Raw genomic sequence first — 17,451 nt, 5'->3', positions numbered from 1 at the left:
TACCTGAAAGACGGACGGTGGTGAGTCTTCTAAAGATCTCCTGGTCAGCAGTTCTCACCTACTCTGCTTCTTTTTCCTGGTATATTGTTTCCTTTTCCCCTTTCCTATCTTCCATGGAGGTCCTGCCTTGGCAGGATCAGTAGATCCAACCGTCCTAGCCATGCTACCCAACAAGAATCATTATCAATCTACTTCATTCAGATGTTCCCCTCCCAACCCATACCTGAGGGCTGAAACAACTGAAAAGAAATCAGGCTATAAGTAACTTTTTTTAAAAAAGTTCTTATGAATTTAATAACTATCAAAAAACTTGGACAATTTAATATATAAAGATCATGAACTTTTGTTATATAGCTTGTGTTTTAAAAGTACATTAAATATATAAACAAAATTGCCCTGTTTGTATCCCCTTGTGAACTTTTTTTCTGTGCTTTTAAAAAATGTTTTATTGATGCATTTTTTTTCATTTCTATCACTATCTTCTAAATTCACACACACACGCTCACACACACACACACACACACACACAGAAATACACACACAAAATCCTTTCTTGTAACAAGTATAGTTAGGCAAAACAGCTCTCCACATTGGCCATGTTGTAAAATGTATACCTCATTCTGCACCTCTAATCCATCATCTCTTTGCCAAGAAGTGGGTGGCATACTTCATTATTAGTCTTCCAAAGTCATGATTTGTCACTGTATTGATAAAAATTCTTGTGTAACACCAATTCCCATCTAGGCAAGATGGGCAGGTTTTCCAGAGGAGAAGCCCTGCTCTTTGTATGAAGAGGGAGACAAAATTCCTGACTGATAAAAAGAATACTAAGAATGATGCTGAATATATACTTAAGGGAAATTATTGAAGTACATATTTTAGAGTAGGGCATTGAGAGAGACAGTTGTGAGAGGCAAGCATGAGCTTTTGAATGGCTGCTGGGTCCCTCAGAGCTGAAGACTCATAGAATAATATTCTTTGATTTCCAGTGCTTGCCACATGAGAGAAGACTCCCCTTGATGAAATCATTCCTTCTTTCCTTGCAACCAAGGTGCAACTTGAGGTGTTTTATTTTGCTCCCAGCTAAAAAGCTCCCCTAATATTGTGTATTATTTAATCTGTCCTAACCTATGTAACTTTCCCAACTTCTGTTTATGATTTTGTTTGGATAAATGGCTTTATTCAATATTCATTTTTTTGTGATGTTTTTTTTTTTACGTAACCCATATTTGATGGGACAAAGACAAACTAGTGATACCAGGCTAGCTATTATTCTCATTTTGAAAGTGATCAGGTAAGGTGGCATATATCCTGGATCATGACAATGTAATTGTATCTCTAGACTTATAGATATATTCGATGTGGTATATAAATTTAATTTTAGCCCAGTATCCCTCTTGGAGGTAGGCAAGGGAATGAGTAAGTGTCCAGCCACCTTCTTCTTTCAAAGTCAGAAATCAGACATAAATGAACTCTGAAAGAAAAAAATTCCTTAGGATCAGATGGATTTACAAGTGAAGTCTATCAAACATGCCAAATAAAACTAATTCTGATATTAAACTATTTCCAAAAAATAGGAAAAGAAGAGATCCTTTCAAACTCTCTGACACAGATAAGGTCTTGATACCTAAACCTGGGAAAAATAAAGAAGGGAAAGAAAACTATGGACCAATATTCCAAATGAACATAAATGTAAAAATATTAAATAAAACATTATCAAAGAAGCTACAACAGCATATCATAAAGATTATACTCTATTACTGGGTTAAATTTATACCACGAATATAAGATTGGTTCAACAGAAGAAAAAATTTAAAAACACTAAACTGTATCAACAGCAAAAATATTTTTAAAACCATGTGATTGTATCAACACATGCTTTTTTTTTTTTTGCTTTTAGGCAATTGGGGTTAAGTGACTTGCCCAGGGTCACACAGCTAGTAAATGTCAAGTGTTTGGTCTGGTCTGAGGTCAGATGTGAACTCAGGTCCTCCTGACTTCAGGGCCAGTGCTCTATCCACTGCGCCACCTAGCTGCCCCAACACAAGCTTTTTAAAAAGGTGTTTCTGGGGGGCAACTAGGTGGTGCAGTGGATAGAGCACCAGCCCTAAAGTCAGGAGGACCTAAGTTCAAATCCGGCCTCAGACCAAACACTTGACATTTACTAGCTGTGTGACTCTGGGCAAATCACTTAACCCCAATTACCTAAAAAAAATTTTTTTTGACAAAATCCAATACCCATTCCTTTTAACATTAAAAAATCATAGGAAACATGGAACTTTCTTTTATATAGTAAATAGTAGCTATCTAATACCGAGAGCCAACATTATAGATTGATAGATATAGGCCTTTCCATTAATATCAGGGCTAAAATACACATATCCATTATTACCATCACTATTTGATATGGTACTAGAAATACTAGCTAATAATTAGAGAAGGGCAAATTGAAGGAACTCTGAGGTTCTACATGACATTCATCATATTGTCTAAGATGACAGAAAAAGGAAAGTGGCAAATGTTGGAGGGGCTGTGGGAAAGCAGGCACACTAATGTATTATTGGTGGAACTAGGTATTGATGCAGCTATCTTGGAAAGCAATTAGGAACTATGCCCCCAAAATTACTAAGCCATGCATACTCTTTGACCTAGATATACCACTACTAGGCATATACCCCAAAGAAAATGAAAAAAGCAGAAAAGTATTCACATGTACAAAAATTTAGTTGTTCTTTTTTGTTGTGGCAAAGAACTGGAAACTAAGCAATTATGGTATATGAATGTAATGTAATATTATTGGACCATAAGAAAGGATGAATGGGATGGTTTCAGAGAAACCTATAAAAACTCGTATGAACTGACACAGAGTGAAGTGAGTAGAACCACGACAAAAATTTGTACAATAGCAACAATACCATAAGAATAAACAATTTTGACAAACTTGTGAACTCTGATCAATGCAATGACCATTCATGTTTCCAGAAGACTACTGCTTCATGCATGCTACCCAGTTACTGACAGAGAGGTGATAGACTCAAGATGCAGAATAAGACATAAATTTTTGGAGACAGCTAACGTAGGAAATTGTTTTGGTCCACTTTGTATATTTGTTTCAAGAGTTTTGTTTTTCTTTTATTTTTTCCATTGACAAGGGAGGGGGAAGATGAAAAGGAGATGAGGATAAGGTAAGGAGAAAAGGAAATTTTAAAAGGGCCATTGAAACAACTTTTTAATTTTTTTAATATATTTTATTTCATTAAATATTTCCCAATTACATTTAAAAAATGTTTAACATTCATTTTTTAAAAATTTGATTTCTAAATTCTCCTTCTCCCTCCCACCCCTCCCCCACTCCTTGAGGAGTCAAGAAATATATCAGTTATACATGTGAAGTCATGCAAAACATGTTTCACATTAGCTATGTTGCAAAAGAAAACATACACACACACGCACACACACACAAGAACAATAAAGGAAGTTTAAGTTCAATTTGCTTCAATTTGCACTCAGAGTTTATCAGTTCTCTCTCTAGAGGTGGATAGATTTTTCATCATGGGTCTTTTGGAATTGTCTTGGATCATTGTCTTGACTGAAGTAGCTGATCATCCTTATAGTATTGCTTTTACTGTCTACAATGTTCTCCTCATTTTGCTCACTTCACTTTGCATTAATTCATGTAAGTTTTCTCAAGTTTTTCTGAAACCATCCCCTTTATCATTTCTTATGGCACAATAACATTCTATCTAATTCATATACCGTAACTTATTCAGCCACTTCCCAATTGGTGGTTATCCCCTCAAAGTCCAATTCTTTGCCACTGCAAAAAGAGCTACTATCAATATATTTGTATATCCTTAGAGTTTGCTTTATGATGCACTCTTATTATCCTCCCTCATTTTTCTCCACTTTCCCTCCTGCTTCCCTACTGAGTGAAATGTATTTCCATTACCAACTATGTGTATGTTAATGTGTACTCTTCTCTCCTTTAACCAGTTCAGATAAGAGTGAGGTTCAAGTGTCACTTACTCCCCCCCATCCTTTCCTCCTTGTTGGTATAGAGTTTTACTTTACTCCAATTATGTAAAATAATTTTACCCATCTTTATTTCTTCTCCTTTCTCTCCTCTCAGTGTAGTCCTCTTCTCTTTTTCTGTTCTTCTAAAATAATCAAGATATAAAATATATTATATTTAAAAGAAAAGCTGTACATAAGAAACAACTGAAATTTTGTTTATAATTCTCTTCTGTTAGAGTGTGTAGATTGAAATGCCCTTTTTTTTTTTGGTTGACTACTAAAAAAAAACTAGTAGGTATTAGAGTCAGAATTTGAACCTAACTCAAAGGTTAGTCCTTTCTCCACTATAACAAAGTCCCTATTAGGGGTAGAATAGAGGAAAGAAAAGACAAGTGGCTTGTCCAAGACTAATGGAAAATTACTACTGAACAAAATCTCAGCTTTGGGGGCATGTTATCTGGCTTCATTTGTATCTTTCTATCTCATCAACACCTGCCATAAAATATCAGAGATGAGACCTAAGGACTGCACAATGCTAAATCAACAGATATAGTCCTTGATCTTTGAGAGTCAACAATTTAAGAACACTGTGTTGTTTTCTCTGAATTTCTATAGCTATTTTTTTTAAGAAAGGATTACAAAAGGTATCATTTGTTTGAAAATTATAGGGAGCAATACCACTACCAAGCCTATACCTCCAAAGAGATTAAAGATGAGGAAAAGGACCCTTATGTAAAAAAAAAAATAGAGTAGATGTTTTTGAAGTGGCAAAGAGCTGGAAACTAACAGGGTATTCATCAATTGGGAATTTTAAAACAAATTATATGGATGTAATGAAATTTTTATTAAATAAACTCTCATTTTATTAAATAAACTCTAATCTAATAGACTTGTATGAAATGATACAAAATGAAGCATGCGGAATGAGAACAAATTATATAGTTGCATAAAGAAAAACAACTTTGAAAGATCTAAGAATTCTTATCAATGCAGTAACCAACTATGTAATTCCAGAGGATTAATGATGAAGATTTCCTGACAAAGATGATAGACTCGTGGTGAAGACTGAGACACATATTTTTTGATGTGGCCAATACAGATATATGTTTTGCTTGGCTATGCATATTTGTTTCTAGGATATTGTTTTGGTTCTCAGTTTTTCTCCTAAGCTCAGTGCCAGGATCTACTGCTTCAGCCACATTCCAGAAACAAGATGGTGAAGGTTGGAGTCAATGGATTTGGCCATAATGGGTATGAGGGCTGCATTCACCTCAGGCAGAGTAGATGTTGTGGCCATTAGGAGCCCCTTCATTGACCTCAACTATATTGTTTATATGTTCCAATATGATTCCACCCATGGAAAGTTTGAGGGCATTGTCTTTCTTTCTTTCTGTCTTTCTTTCTTTCTTTCTTTCTTTCTTTCTTTCTTTCTTTCTTTCTTTCTTTCTTTCTTTCTTTCTTTCTTTCTTTCTTTCTTTCTTTCTTTCGCAATTGGGGTTATGTGACTTGCCCAGAGTCACACAGCTAGTAAATGTCAAGTGTTTGGTCTCAGGCCAGATTTGAACTCAGGTCCTCCTGACTTCAGGGCCAGTGCTTTATCCACTGCGCCACCTAGCTGCCCCTCAAGGGCATTGTCAAGGCTGAAAATGGAAAGCTGATGATTAATGGAAAAACCATTACCAATCTTTCAGGAGTGGGATGTCACCAATATCAAGTGGAGATTCTGGAGCCAAATATGTCATAGAGTCCACTAGTGTCTTCAACACCATGGAAAAGATTGAGGCTCCCTTTAAGGGTGGAGCTAAGTGGTTCATTATCTCTCCCCTTCTGCTAATGCCCATATGTTTGTGAAAGGTGTAAACAGGAGAAATAGGATAATTCCCCTAAGATTGTCAGTAATGCCTCACACACTACCAACCACTTGACACCCCTGGCCAAGGTCATTCATAACGTTGGCATTGCAAAAGGACTCATGACCAAAAGTCCATGCCATTACTTCTCCCCAGAAGACCCCTGCCCTCTTTTTACAAGTTGTGGTGTGATGGGCGTGGCTCTGCCCAAAACATCATCCCTATTTCCACTGGTGCTGCTAAGGCTGTAGGCAAGGTCATAGGAATAGGAAGCTCACAGGAATGACTTTGCATGGTCCTGCTCCCAATATATCTGTTGTGGACCTGGAGAAACCTGCGAAATATGATGATATCAAGAAAGTGATGAAACAAGCGCCAGAGGGACTGTTGAAGGGCATCTTAGACTATACAGAAGACCAGGTTGTATCCTGTGACTTCAATAATGACACCCACTCTTCTACCTTTGATGTTGGCACCGGTATTGCCTTCAATGACATTCTGTCAAGCTCATTTCCTGTTATAACAATGAGTACAGTTATAGCAACCATGTAGTACACCTTATGGAAGCAGCTAGGTTACTCAGTGGATAAAGCACTGGGCCTAGAGTCAGGAAGACCTGAATTCAAATGTGACCTCAGACACTACTAGCTGTGTGACCCTAGACAAGCCTCTGTTTGCCTTAATTCACTAGAGAAGAAAATAGCAAGCCATTCTAGTATCTTTGCCTAGAAAACCCCATGGGCAGCATTGGCATGCTGTGGTTCTTGGGATCACAAAGAGTCAGACACAACTGAACAGCAACAAGAAGTAGACCTCGTAGTCTATTTAACCTCCAAGGAGGAAAGTAGAAAGCCATGGATCTTTATCCCCAGCCAAAAGAGGAGTCCACATCCCTAACCTATTTCCCTATACTGATAATCCCATGCCTATTCACAGTCCTTGTCCTGAAGCATCCCTGTAGTAGGGCAGAGAAGCATAGTACTTTGTTGTGTATCATCAATAGTCACTATATTCAGTACAAAAAAAGGTGTTGTTTTACTCTTTTTTTGAAGGGGGGGTGGGGAGAGACCTAGTAATATGATTATCTTACCTTCTTCAAAAAAAGAAAGAAAGAAAGAAAAGAATGTCATTGAGCCTTTTTTTTTTAACATACAGAAGAGGGCCAGAAGCGCAGGGAAAGGGAGTCGCTGCGGTTTCCTGCCTCAACAGTGCTTAAAGCAGAACCCGCAGCTCGATTCCCCTGGCTGGAGCTACCCTTAGCCACCTGTCCACCTTCACCTCCACTAACCAATACTTCTTCCCTCCTCCCATTTTTTTAAATATAAATTTATTTATTTTTCGTTTTCGACATTTACTTCCACAAGATTTGAGTTCCAAATTTTCACCCCATCTTGCCCCCCCCCACCCCAAGATGGCATGCATTCTGAATGTCCCTTCCCCTAGTCTGCCCTCTCTTCTATCTCTCCCCCCTTCTCTTATCCCCTTTCCCTTCTATTTTCCTATAGGGCAGGATAGACTTCTGTACTCCATTTCCTGTATTTCTCGTTTCCCAGTTGCATGTGAAAACATTTTTTTTTAAACATGTTTTTAAAACCTTGGGTTCTAACATCCTCCCGTTCGAGCAGCAGCCGCCTGCCTCCTTCTCCCACTTCCTCCTGCTGCTTCCTCCTCCCGCTGCCTCTACCATCTCTGCCGCCATGACGACCTCGTCCCCCTCTCAGGCGCGACAGACCTACCACCAGGACTCGGAGGCCGCCATCAACCAGCAGATGAACCTGGAGCTCTATGCCTCCTACGTCTACCTGTCCATGTCTTACTACTTTGACCAAGATGATGTGGCATTGAAGAACTTTGCCATATATTTCCTACACCAATCCCACGAGGAGAGGGAGCATGCTGAGAAGCTGATGAAACTGCAAAACCAGTGAGGCGGTGGGATCTTCCTGCAAGACATCAAGAAACCAGACCGAGATGACTGGGAGAGTGGGCTGAATGCGATGGAGTGTGCTCTGCACTTGGAAAAAAATGTCAGTCAGTCTTTACTGGAATTGCACAAGCTGGCAACTGACAAGAACGATCCCTATTTATGTGATTTCATCGAAACCCACTACCTGGACGAACAGGTAAAATCCATCAAACAACCTGAACAAAATGAGGGCCCCCGATTCTGGCATGGCAGAATATATTTTTGGCAAGCACACCCTTGGAGACAGTGACAATGAGAGCTAAGCCACACCTGGCTTCCCCCACACTTGGGAACTGTGGGAGTGACTCCTACTGTCTTTCAGTGCATGCATATTTCAGTGCATGCAGGTTATCTGACCTTTTCATAATCGTACCAAAAAACTACCACCATTTACATCCCAATAAAGTGACTTGGTACTGATGAAAAAAAAATATACAGAAGAGAACAGAAAGAAGGCCAAAAGGAAGCATGGATAGCAGGACAGCTTTGAAAGTTACATGTTAAATTTATTATAGATGTAATTAGAGTGCCCCAGTGAGACTTCAGTAAAAGCTGAAGGTCTTCAAGGGCTAAAGTCAGATTTTTGAAAAGTAAAGGAGAAAGGCTTCAGATGCCTGGAGATGACAAATCAACTTAGACTCTGAGGTAGTCAAAGGGAAGAAGCTTCTCCCTGTCCCAAAATAAAGGGTCTTTGCCCTGGTGGAAAAGGTTTTGTAGCATTCCAGGTGAAAAGAGCCTGGAGCACTATGGGAATAGAGTGGGTATTGTTCAGTGTCACCAGTGTTTTAAGGTGGAGACCTTCATATTGATCTATTGCAGAGATGCCACACCCCTGCAATAGAATCCATTTTTTCCCTCTCCAGTACTCTGGGCTTATTTTTATAAGAGAAGGAAGGAAGGAAGGAAAGAAGGAAAGAAGGAAGAAGAGAAAGAAAGGAAGAAAGGAAGAGAGAGATGAAGGAAAGAAGGGAGAAGAGAAAGAAAAGGAGGGAGGAAGAAAGAAGGAAGTCCCAATGAATTCCTCAAATTTAAATGGGGAAGACTATGTAAAAAAACTATATTATGCATAAAGTCTAAATAGCATATAATCTTAACTAGAAGGAGGAGATAGACTGGTAAAAGCCTTTTGTAGAAGGGGGGACTTCTACTGAGTCTTGAAGGAAGTTAGTGGAGTCAGGAGATGATGTGAGGTAAAGAGGGAGAGCATTCTAGGCATAAGGGACAGTCAGTAAAAATGTTCAGAGTTGGAGTTGGGCGTGACTTCTTCAAGGAATAAAGAAGGGTAGTATCACTGGATGCTAGAGTAAGTGGAGGGGAGAAGAGTTTAAGAACACTGAAGATGTAGGAAGGGGAACCTCAGTGGTGCAGTGTATAGAGCACTGGTCTTGGAGTTAGGAGTACCTGAGTTCGAATATGGCCTCAGACTGTAGCTGGGTTTGTATATATGCATAAATGGGTTAATTATATATCTTGGCTACCTTAACAAGGAAATTTGATATAAAGATCCCCCCCCATTTGACCCCTTCTCTTATCCTAATTGCATTAATTTGTTCAGAAGCTTTCCAATGTTCTGTATTCCAAATGATCTCTTTTATCTTTTGTAATTGCCTCTGTCCTTAGTTTTGCCAAAGAATATATCCAGGAGAACAGTTTATATAGCAACAATAATATTGTAAGGATAGGTGATTTCGACAGAACAAAATAACTAACCGAGATTCCAAAGGATTTATGGTGAACCATGATCCCCACCTCTTAATAGAGAGGTGAGGGATTCAGAGTGCAGATTAAGACTTTTTTTTTTTGGACATGGCCAATGTAGGAATTTGTTTTGCTTTAGACAGTTCATGTTTATCACAGAGTTTTTCTTTTCTTTCTCTAAGGGGGAGATAGAAGAGAGAGAAAGAGAGAAAGAAGTAAAAATGAGCAAGTTACAATTGAAAAGAATAAAAAATAAAGATGCATCAGTAGCAAAAATTTCTGTGTGGAAAATAAGTACATTTACAAAAAATAAAATTTGACAGTATCCGTCATTGTGTCTTCCTGCATGTTGAATTCTAGACATCTTGCTTATCCTGGACACTTTTAGTCAGGGTATTGAGCTAACTCAGCTTGTACCCACATGAGGAAGACTGAAAAAAAAATCCATTTTCTTTTAAAGGAAAGTGAATTGTAAAGAGCACCAGAGTTGGAGTCCAAGGACCTGGGTTCAATCCTGTCTCTGCTTCTTACTACTTGTCTGGTTTGGGGCGGTTTACTTAATAATAATTAATAATAACAATAACAACAATAAGTAGCATTTCTATAGCACTTACTAAGTGCCAGGTACTTTACAAATATTAAGTTCATTTGATCCTCACAACAACCCTGGGAGGCAGATGCTATTATTATCCCCATTACTTAGGTGAGGAAACTAAGGCAAAGTTGAGTGACTTGCCCAATGTCACACAACTAGTAACTGTCTGAGGCTGGATTTGAACTCAGGCCCTCCTGACTCCAGGCCCAGCACTCTGTCCACTGTGTCACCTTGATGTGGTACTTGGACGCTTGTGTTTGGGTGCTTGTGCTTGGACCTCAATTTCTTCCTAGCCTCAGAAACACTATCCCTGACAGCTTCTCCTCAGCCCAAGGACACTGTACCTAGCAATTACTCATGAGTGGGCCCCAGCAAGACCCTTATTTCTTTCCCTGGTGCAGTTCCAAACAGCACCTGAAGAAATTATTAGTTTGAACTGGCTTTGCACTGGGTCATAAAGACATTCTTACCCACTGGACTATCTATACTACCACCCTACCTCATTATCTACATTCTAGACTCCTCATTAACTGTATTCTAGACTTAAGACATATGTATACTCCCTACATCTATCTTGTCAAACAAGACATTGATTGGTGGCAGACTGGACAACTCTCAGTTACCCCTGAACTCTAGTTAACTTAGTGACATAGCAGGCCTAAAACCACACCTCCGTGTGGCCCCCCTTGTGGGCTTTTCCTAATGAACTCTGGGTAAAACGCCTGAGCAGTAGGTACAAGAAGTGCATGTTCTTTTAAGAACTGACCACTCCTTAATCCCACCCTGAATCACCCAGTTAGCATATTTGGCATGTGTTTTATTGTATTTTATCCTATATAAACTTTAACTGTACCACTCTAAGATTGCAGGATCCTTAAGAATCCTTGCCCGCTGAAAAGCATGACAACAAACTTTTTGCCAACTTGACTTAAAGAATGCTTGAGTCTGTGACTTCATTCCAGATGACCCATCATGTACTCCATTCTTTGAGGGGTCAAAACCTCAAAAACCACAACAACCTGGCTACCTACTTTACCTCTAAAAGCCTCAGTTTCCTCATTTGTAAGACAGACTAGATGTCTTTGTAAGGAGTTTGGTAACTCTAAATCCCATGAATTTTTAACAACCTAATTATTTCTGGAAAAATATTTTGGTTCAGATCATCCAGATTATTTTCAATAATGTATATGTTAGACTGACCTTTAAAAACAATGGGGGGGGCAGCTAGGTGGCGCATTGGATAGAGCACAGGCCCTGAAGTCAGAAGGACCTGAGTTCAAATTCCGGCTGCAGACACTTGACACTTTCTAGCTGTGTGACCCTGGGCAAGTCACTTAACCCCATTGCCTAGCCAAAAAAAAACCAATGGGGAAAAATAAAAGCAATGGGGCATTTTATTCGGTGGTCTGCAGAGTAAACTAAATTTTTTTAAGCAAGGGAGGGGAGGAGGGTGATTGAGAAACTCTTGAAAATTCCTTTGAGAATTCCTTTGAGACAGCCTTAGGCCAGATTCCAATTTCGGCCGTTCTACGCTGAACTGCCAAGATAACCCCCTAGGTCTTCCCACCTCCAGACTTGGAAGATTTCTTTTCTGGGCACGTTCGGGCTTCAGGTGCTGCTCAAACCACTGATCTTCTTATAGAGACCTCAGAACGCCATCTAGTGGACAGTGTGGGGTGGGAGGGGGTGGGGAGGACTTTCGCCCGGGACTAGCAGCTCCAACCACAATCCACGGAGCTTGAGAGGAGTACATCCAAGGCAGCGTAATCACAGAAAAGGACAGCACAGGGTAAGCGTGGGGAGAGAGGAGTCCTTAGGCTACTGCTAAGTGACCTGAAACAGTAGGGATGAAAGATGGAGCGATCTAGTAGGACTCCAGCTCTAGTCTAGTCTGCATTGTCAAGGGTAGGGGACGAGGACCGCATAGGATGTGTATGGGAAGAGAGGGGTGCAAACGATACGGGTAAGTGACTGAAAAGAAAATTGAAGAAAGATGAGGTGATCTAGGACTCCTGCCTCAGTCTAGTCTACACAATCTGGGGTAGGGGGAGAGAGCAGCATGGAATGTGCGTGGAGGGAGGTGCAGAGTTCAAGAATAAGTGACTGAAAAGATGGGGCGAGCTAGGATTTCTGCCCCAGTCTAGTCTATACAGTCTGTGGGGGACGGGGGGAGGGGATGAAGGGCAATATAGGCTGTGAATGGGAAGAGAGAAGGTGCAGAAGACACAGATAACGACCAACAGAGTATAAAAGAAAGATGGGGCGAGCTAGGGCTCCTGCCACAACCTAGTCCCCGAAGCCCCGGAGACACACGTTCCCAGCTTCACCTCTGGGAAGTACGCGTAATTTAATTTATTACTAAACTTGGAAATGAACCCTTTCTCTTTCCTCCCGAGGATCTGTGGTTTGAAGGGTTTCTCCTCTTTCCGGGCAGCCCCTGGGAGTGGGCGGCGGGGGAGGGGGGCGGGTTAGTGGGTCTCAGAGAAGCTAATCAATTCCTTTAGCTTTGTTCCCCAGAAAACTCTTCTGGTTTTGCCTGAGCCAGAACAAACGGAATAGGGGGACATCCACCGGGGGTTAAGAGGAAAAAGAACGAAAGAGCCAAGGAAATCACCCCTGCACTCTTCCACAGCAGCCCAGACTGAATCAACAGCGCCTTACGCCTATGCCAGAAACTCACCTTCTTAGAAGGGGAAAAAAAAGTGTGAATGAGAAGTTACTGGAGGAGATGCGGCTGGAGGAGGGGCCCTCATACCAGGAACGGGCTGGATGGTCTGGCTCTGTGCCCTGGGTTTTCTCTGTTGTCTCTGTCTCTGTCCTATTGCGTGTCTCTGTCTCTGTCTTTCCCCTCCCTCCCTCGCTTCCTCCCTCCCTTTTCTCTCGCAGTCTCTGACTAAACGTTACAAGAAGACGTTCAGTTCAATTCCAGGAATAGGGAGGCGGGGCTCTTGGGCCCAACCGGTATAATAGCTCAGCCGCTGCCTCCCCCAGTGGCATTTACTCTGGACCTCTCCGCCTTCCTCATTACAGCCCGCTGCCCTGCGCGCCCGTGCTGCCCTGACTCACAGACACACGCAGCCAGCCAGACAGGCTGGCCAGCCCTGGGGAGACTGACGCTCCCAAATCAAACCACCCAGCCAACTGTGTCTCCTCCACTTATTCCCGGACCCAGGAGACGAAGCTTGAGGGAGAAAGGGAGGGGGGACAGGGAGCTGAAGCCAAAAAGACACGCGTGGAACCCCTTTGTGAACTTTACCGTTCCCTACATTTGGCCACAACGCTGGCCACATCTGGCGGGCTTGCTAAGGACCTCGCACGGTTGGAGATACTGGAGATACACACGGCATAAAATCCGAAGACTTCATTCGAATTGGACTAGGTAAGAAAGTGGGGGTACGGTTTCGGGGCTTTCAGGAGGCTTTCTTTGATGTTCCTTTCTCCTTCCCGGGGTCCATTTAGAAGCCAGTTCCCAGTGGAAGATGGGGCGATGTAAGGTGGTGGGATGGAGTAGGAGAATGGGTTTGGACCCCAGTTTTGGAGCTTCCTCCGCCCCCCCCCCCGGCCCAGCACTACAAATACAAAAGCCTGGGGCTGGGGTGGGGGGTGCTCCAGTTTTCACCTCCCAGGCTAAAGCAACTCTGTTCTGGAAAATGCCCCAGTTTTCTCGCTACACCTCCCCCCCTCCGGGTACCGGACATCCAGGCGCCCTGCGCGGCTGGGGGAGGGGAGGGAGTGAGGGGGACGGAAGGGAGCATTTCCCCAGACTACCCACCCTGTTCCAGCCCCCTTCTCTACCCCGCATCGGACACGTTTGTTGAAAGTCAACTTGTGCACGGAGTTTGCAAATTACTCCCTTCATTGTCCCCTTCTCCTCCCTCTCCGCCCCCACCCCCCAGCTGGGAGTTCGGGAAAGGGCTGGCAGAGCACCCACCACGCGCTGGCACCGGGCTAGACAGGCAGCGCTGGGGGCGGGGGATGGGTGGAGCTGTGGGAGTCTTCTCCCTTTTGCTTGCCCTTACCTAGGGCTGACCCTAAAGCCCGGTAGGTTGAAGGTAAGCAGTCGCCTAATGACTTCTGCGAGGTGGGGGCGACTATGACGAAATAGGACCCCATCTCCTAGCTGGAACCTAGACATCCCCGGTTGTGTTTTGGGACGGGATGGTATGACATTCTACTTCTCACTGCTCCTTCTGTTCCTTCTCAGGCTCTGGGGATGTGGTAGCAGCCGGTGCACCTGGGGGCAGCAGCCAAAGGATCGGGAGGAGCAGCAGCAGCAGCAGCCTCTACTGCTGCCGCCGCGGCCACCACCGAGCAGATCCAAGCTGGCTCCTTGCGCCATGGTAACCCACAGCAAGTTCCCCGCCACCGGGATGAACCGCCCCCTGGACACCAGCCTGCGCCTCAAGACCTTCAGCTCCAAGAGCGAATACCAGCTGGTGGTGAACGCTGTGCGCAAATTGCAGGAAAGCGGCTTTTACTGGAGTGCGGTGACCGGTGGAGAGGCCAACCTGCTGCTAAGTGCTGAGCCCGCGGGCACCTTCCTCATCCGAGACAGCTCGGATCAGCGCCACTTCTTCACTCTCAGCGTCAAAACCCAGTCAGGGACAAAGAACCTGCGAATTCAGTGCGAGGGCGGGAGTTTCTCCCTGCAAAGCGATCCTCGGAGCACTCAGCCAGTGCCCCGATTTGACTGTGTCCTCAAACTGGTACATCACTACATGCCCCCCACCTCTTCTTCCTCCTCCTCCTCTACTTCCTCTGCGGCCACCCCCTCTTCCTCCTTGCAGGATCAGATGCTCCCTCAACCCCTCTCTGGGGCACCTCCTAAACGAACCTATTACATTTACTCTGGGGGAGAGAAGATCCCCTTGGTGCTCAGTCGACCCCTTTCCTCCAATGTGGCCAGCCTGCAGCACCTCTGTCGGAAGACGGTCAATGGACACCTGGACTCCTATGAGAAAGTTACCCAACTCCCTGGGCCTATCAGGGAATTCCTGGACCAGTATGATGCCCCTCTTTAAAAGGGGATGGATAGTGGACATTTTGCCTTCACCCCACCAAAATATATGGGGAAGGGGGTTGGCACCTCCATCCCCTGTGGCACATAGCATAAGCACAAGGGATACAACCAGATTGGAGAGTCCCTTTTTCTCCTATCCAGAGCAGAGCCAGGGAGTCCAGAGACCTTGCCCTCTGACTCCCCCCCTTCTACCCTCTTCCCTCTCCAGTATGGGTGCAGGCTGGTCTTGAGTGTTTGAGGAGAAAGTAGCAACAAGTCATCTCTCTTTCCCCTCTCCAACTTCTGGAGGAGCCACCAGGCCTTGTAGGACAATTCAGAAAAAAAAAAAGAGGATTTCGATTTTTCTTCCTTTCCTTCACTCCCTCTCCCTGGGGAAGCTGGGGGACTGAAGGAGCTTTGAACTGATGTTAGCTACTGGTGAATGTCCCAGCTTTCCTGGGGACTTGTTTGCTGTTTGATTTGGTTTAAAATGGCTTGAAACCTGAGCTGGTGTCAGGGTCTGGAAGAGGAGGGAGGAAAAGAGGGCCCCCTGGAATGGGCCTGAGGGCTAGCCAAGGGAATGATTTGGTTCTTAATGCAAATAGCTTCCCAACCCCCATTCCCAGCCTCAGGTGTGCTGTTCTTACCCTCCTGGGGTGGTAAGGAAAGGGGCCTAAGATCAGCCTGAAGAAGCTGACTCTCTCATTCTTCGTTATCTCCTCACTTCTTCTGGCACCTTTCCCTCTCCCTCTCCTTCCCCCCAAACCCCATTTCCGGGAAACACCCAAGCCTAGATTCCAGCTTGCTGGGGAAAGCCAACATAACCTCTCCTGTTTTAGGGGGGGGGGTATTGGCACTTGGAAGAGAAGAGGGGGAGAGAATGAAGGCTCTCTGGTCTGGTGGTAGGGTTGGTCCACTGAAGGAGGTGGTTTTTCTTAGTGTCCTTTTCTCATATTGTACCTTTTATCACCTCTATATAAGGGGTGGACTGCCTCTTGCCCCAAAGCCCAGAAAAAGAAACTTCATATTTTCCCTCCTTTGTTTGGGAGGGGATTGCCTTAAATCTCTCCCTGTCCCGTGGATGGGGGCCGGCACATTAGAGTAACTAACACTTTGCTGATAATGGGTCCACCAGTCCCAGCCTAAAGCAGTTAAGTGACTTGCCCAAGACCATAGAGCCTGGGAGTATCTCAGTGTTGTAGCATCCATGGATTCCTCCTATGGGATATGGGGGGGGGAGGAGTGTAGGAGATTCATTTATTCTAAAAGACCTCTAGAAGAATAACTTCTGTTATTCCAAAGTGTTACCTAGTCCTTTTGGGGATGCTCAGACTGCCCCCCCTTGGGTATCTTTTGCAGCAGACCCTACTCCTGCAGCCTCTTGGGTTCCTGTGTGCCTCTCCCCATCCCCCACATCCCAGGCTTCTCTAATCAGGAGTTTTCTAGCCTCTGCAGGCATGAACAGCAAGGGAGGTCAAAGGAGGGGTGGGAGCTGTAGCACTCACTAAGTGCACTGCTCTGAGAAAGCACTGATCATTGTCACCCTACATGGAATGTAGCAACAAAGCAATTACCTGGAACTTTTTTTTTTTAGTGGAAAACAAAACACACATGTTTTCTGTGTCAGGTGTTTGGCTGGATGAGGCAGTTGTGTGTTGGGTGTTTTTTTTTCCTAGTTAAAAATGTTTACAAATCTGCCTCAATCACTCTGTCTTTTATAAAGATTCCACCCTGTGCCCTGCCCTCCCCTGACCCTCCTGCCTTTGAGGCCGATAAGAAGATGCTTGAAGAACCCAACAGAATACAAATTCAAGTCAAACTTTGCACATATTTATATTTATATTCAGAAAAATACATTTCAGTAATTTATAATAAAGAGCACTATTTTTTAATGAAAACTTTACCAGAGGCTTTGTATTTTCTTCCTCTCTCAAGCACACCTACAATTTATAACAGTAGGTCAATGAATGAGTCTGGCGTGGTACAAGGCCACCACTGCCCAGCCACTCCACTTAGGCCTTGAGTGTCTGAGGCCTGCTCTCAGGTCCATCTTCTCACTTGCAAAGAGAAGACAACCTTGACTTGTTAGTAAAGGGAGGTGGTAATTCCTACCAGGCTGATTCAGCTAGGAATATGCAAAACAGGAGCTAAAGGAGTGTTTCAAAGAGAGTGAAGGGAGCTGAGATGCAGTGGAGTAAAGAAAGGTGAGAAAGTAGGAACACTGGTACCAAGTAGAGAAAGTGTCCTCCATGTTAGTGGTCCAAAAAGGATCATAGCAAGCCCCTAAAATTTTCTTGAAATATTTAAAAATACAAATTTTCTAATTTCC

At 43.5% G+C, this 17,451-nt stretch overlaps 1 protein-coding gene and 2 pseudogenes across 2 annotated transcripts; all 3 read left to right on the top strand.

The window, feature by feature from the left end:
• The first annotated feature begins 4,990 nt into the window (after positions 1 to 4,990).
• On the top strand, positions 4,991 to 6,454 carry LOC110193953 (glyceraldehyde-3-phosphate dehydrogenase pseudogene; annotated as a pseudogene).
• Positions 6,455 to 7,382: 928 nt separating this feature from the next.
• Positions 7,383 to 9,779, top strand: LOC110193951 (ferritin heavy chain pseudogene; annotated as a pseudogene).
• Positions 9,780 to 11,867: 2,088 nt separating this feature from the next.
• SOCS3 (suppressor of cytokine signaling 3) lies at positions 11,868 to 17,020 on the top strand. 2 transcript variants are annotated; one of them, XM_020965970.2, is made up of 3 exons: positions 11,868 to 12,086; positions 12,628 to 13,502; positions 14,328 to 17,020. In XM_020965970.2, exon 3 carries the CDS (start codon positions 14,461 to 14,463, stop codon positions 15,142 to 15,144), a length of 684 nt encoding a protein of 227 aa, XP_020821629.1. In that variant the 5' UTR covers positions 11,868 to 12,086; positions 12,628 to 13,502; positions 14,328 to 14,460; the 3' UTR covers positions 15,145 to 17,020. The 2 variants fall into 2 exon arrangements, with proteins under 2 accessions (XP_020821629.1, XP_078011949.1); XM_078155823.1 differs by lacking the exon at positions 11,868 to 12,086 and having other exon boundaries at positions 12,609 to 13,502.
• Positions 17,021 to 17,451: the final 431 nt, after the last annotated feature.

Source organism: Phascolarctos cinereus, unplaced genomic scaffold (genome assembly GCF_003287225.1).
Source record: "Phascolarctos cinereus isolate Bilbo 61053 unplaced genomic scaffold, phaCin_HiC Scaffold_5;HRSCAF=322, whole genome shotgun sequence".
NCBI classification, from domain to species: domain Eukaryota; kingdom Metazoa; phylum Chordata; class Mammalia; order Diprotodontia; family Phascolarctidae; genus Phascolarctos; species Phascolarctos cinereus.
Note: the sequence above shows the minus strand (reverse complement) of the source record. Positions and strands in the feature narration are given on the sequence as shown.

Bases quoted from the DNA above. Each gene is read 5' to 3' on its own strand.
- SOCS3 (XM_020965970.2), top strand. From the start codon at position 14,461: ATGGTAACCCACAGCAAGTTCCCCGCCACCGGGATGAACCGCCCCCTG.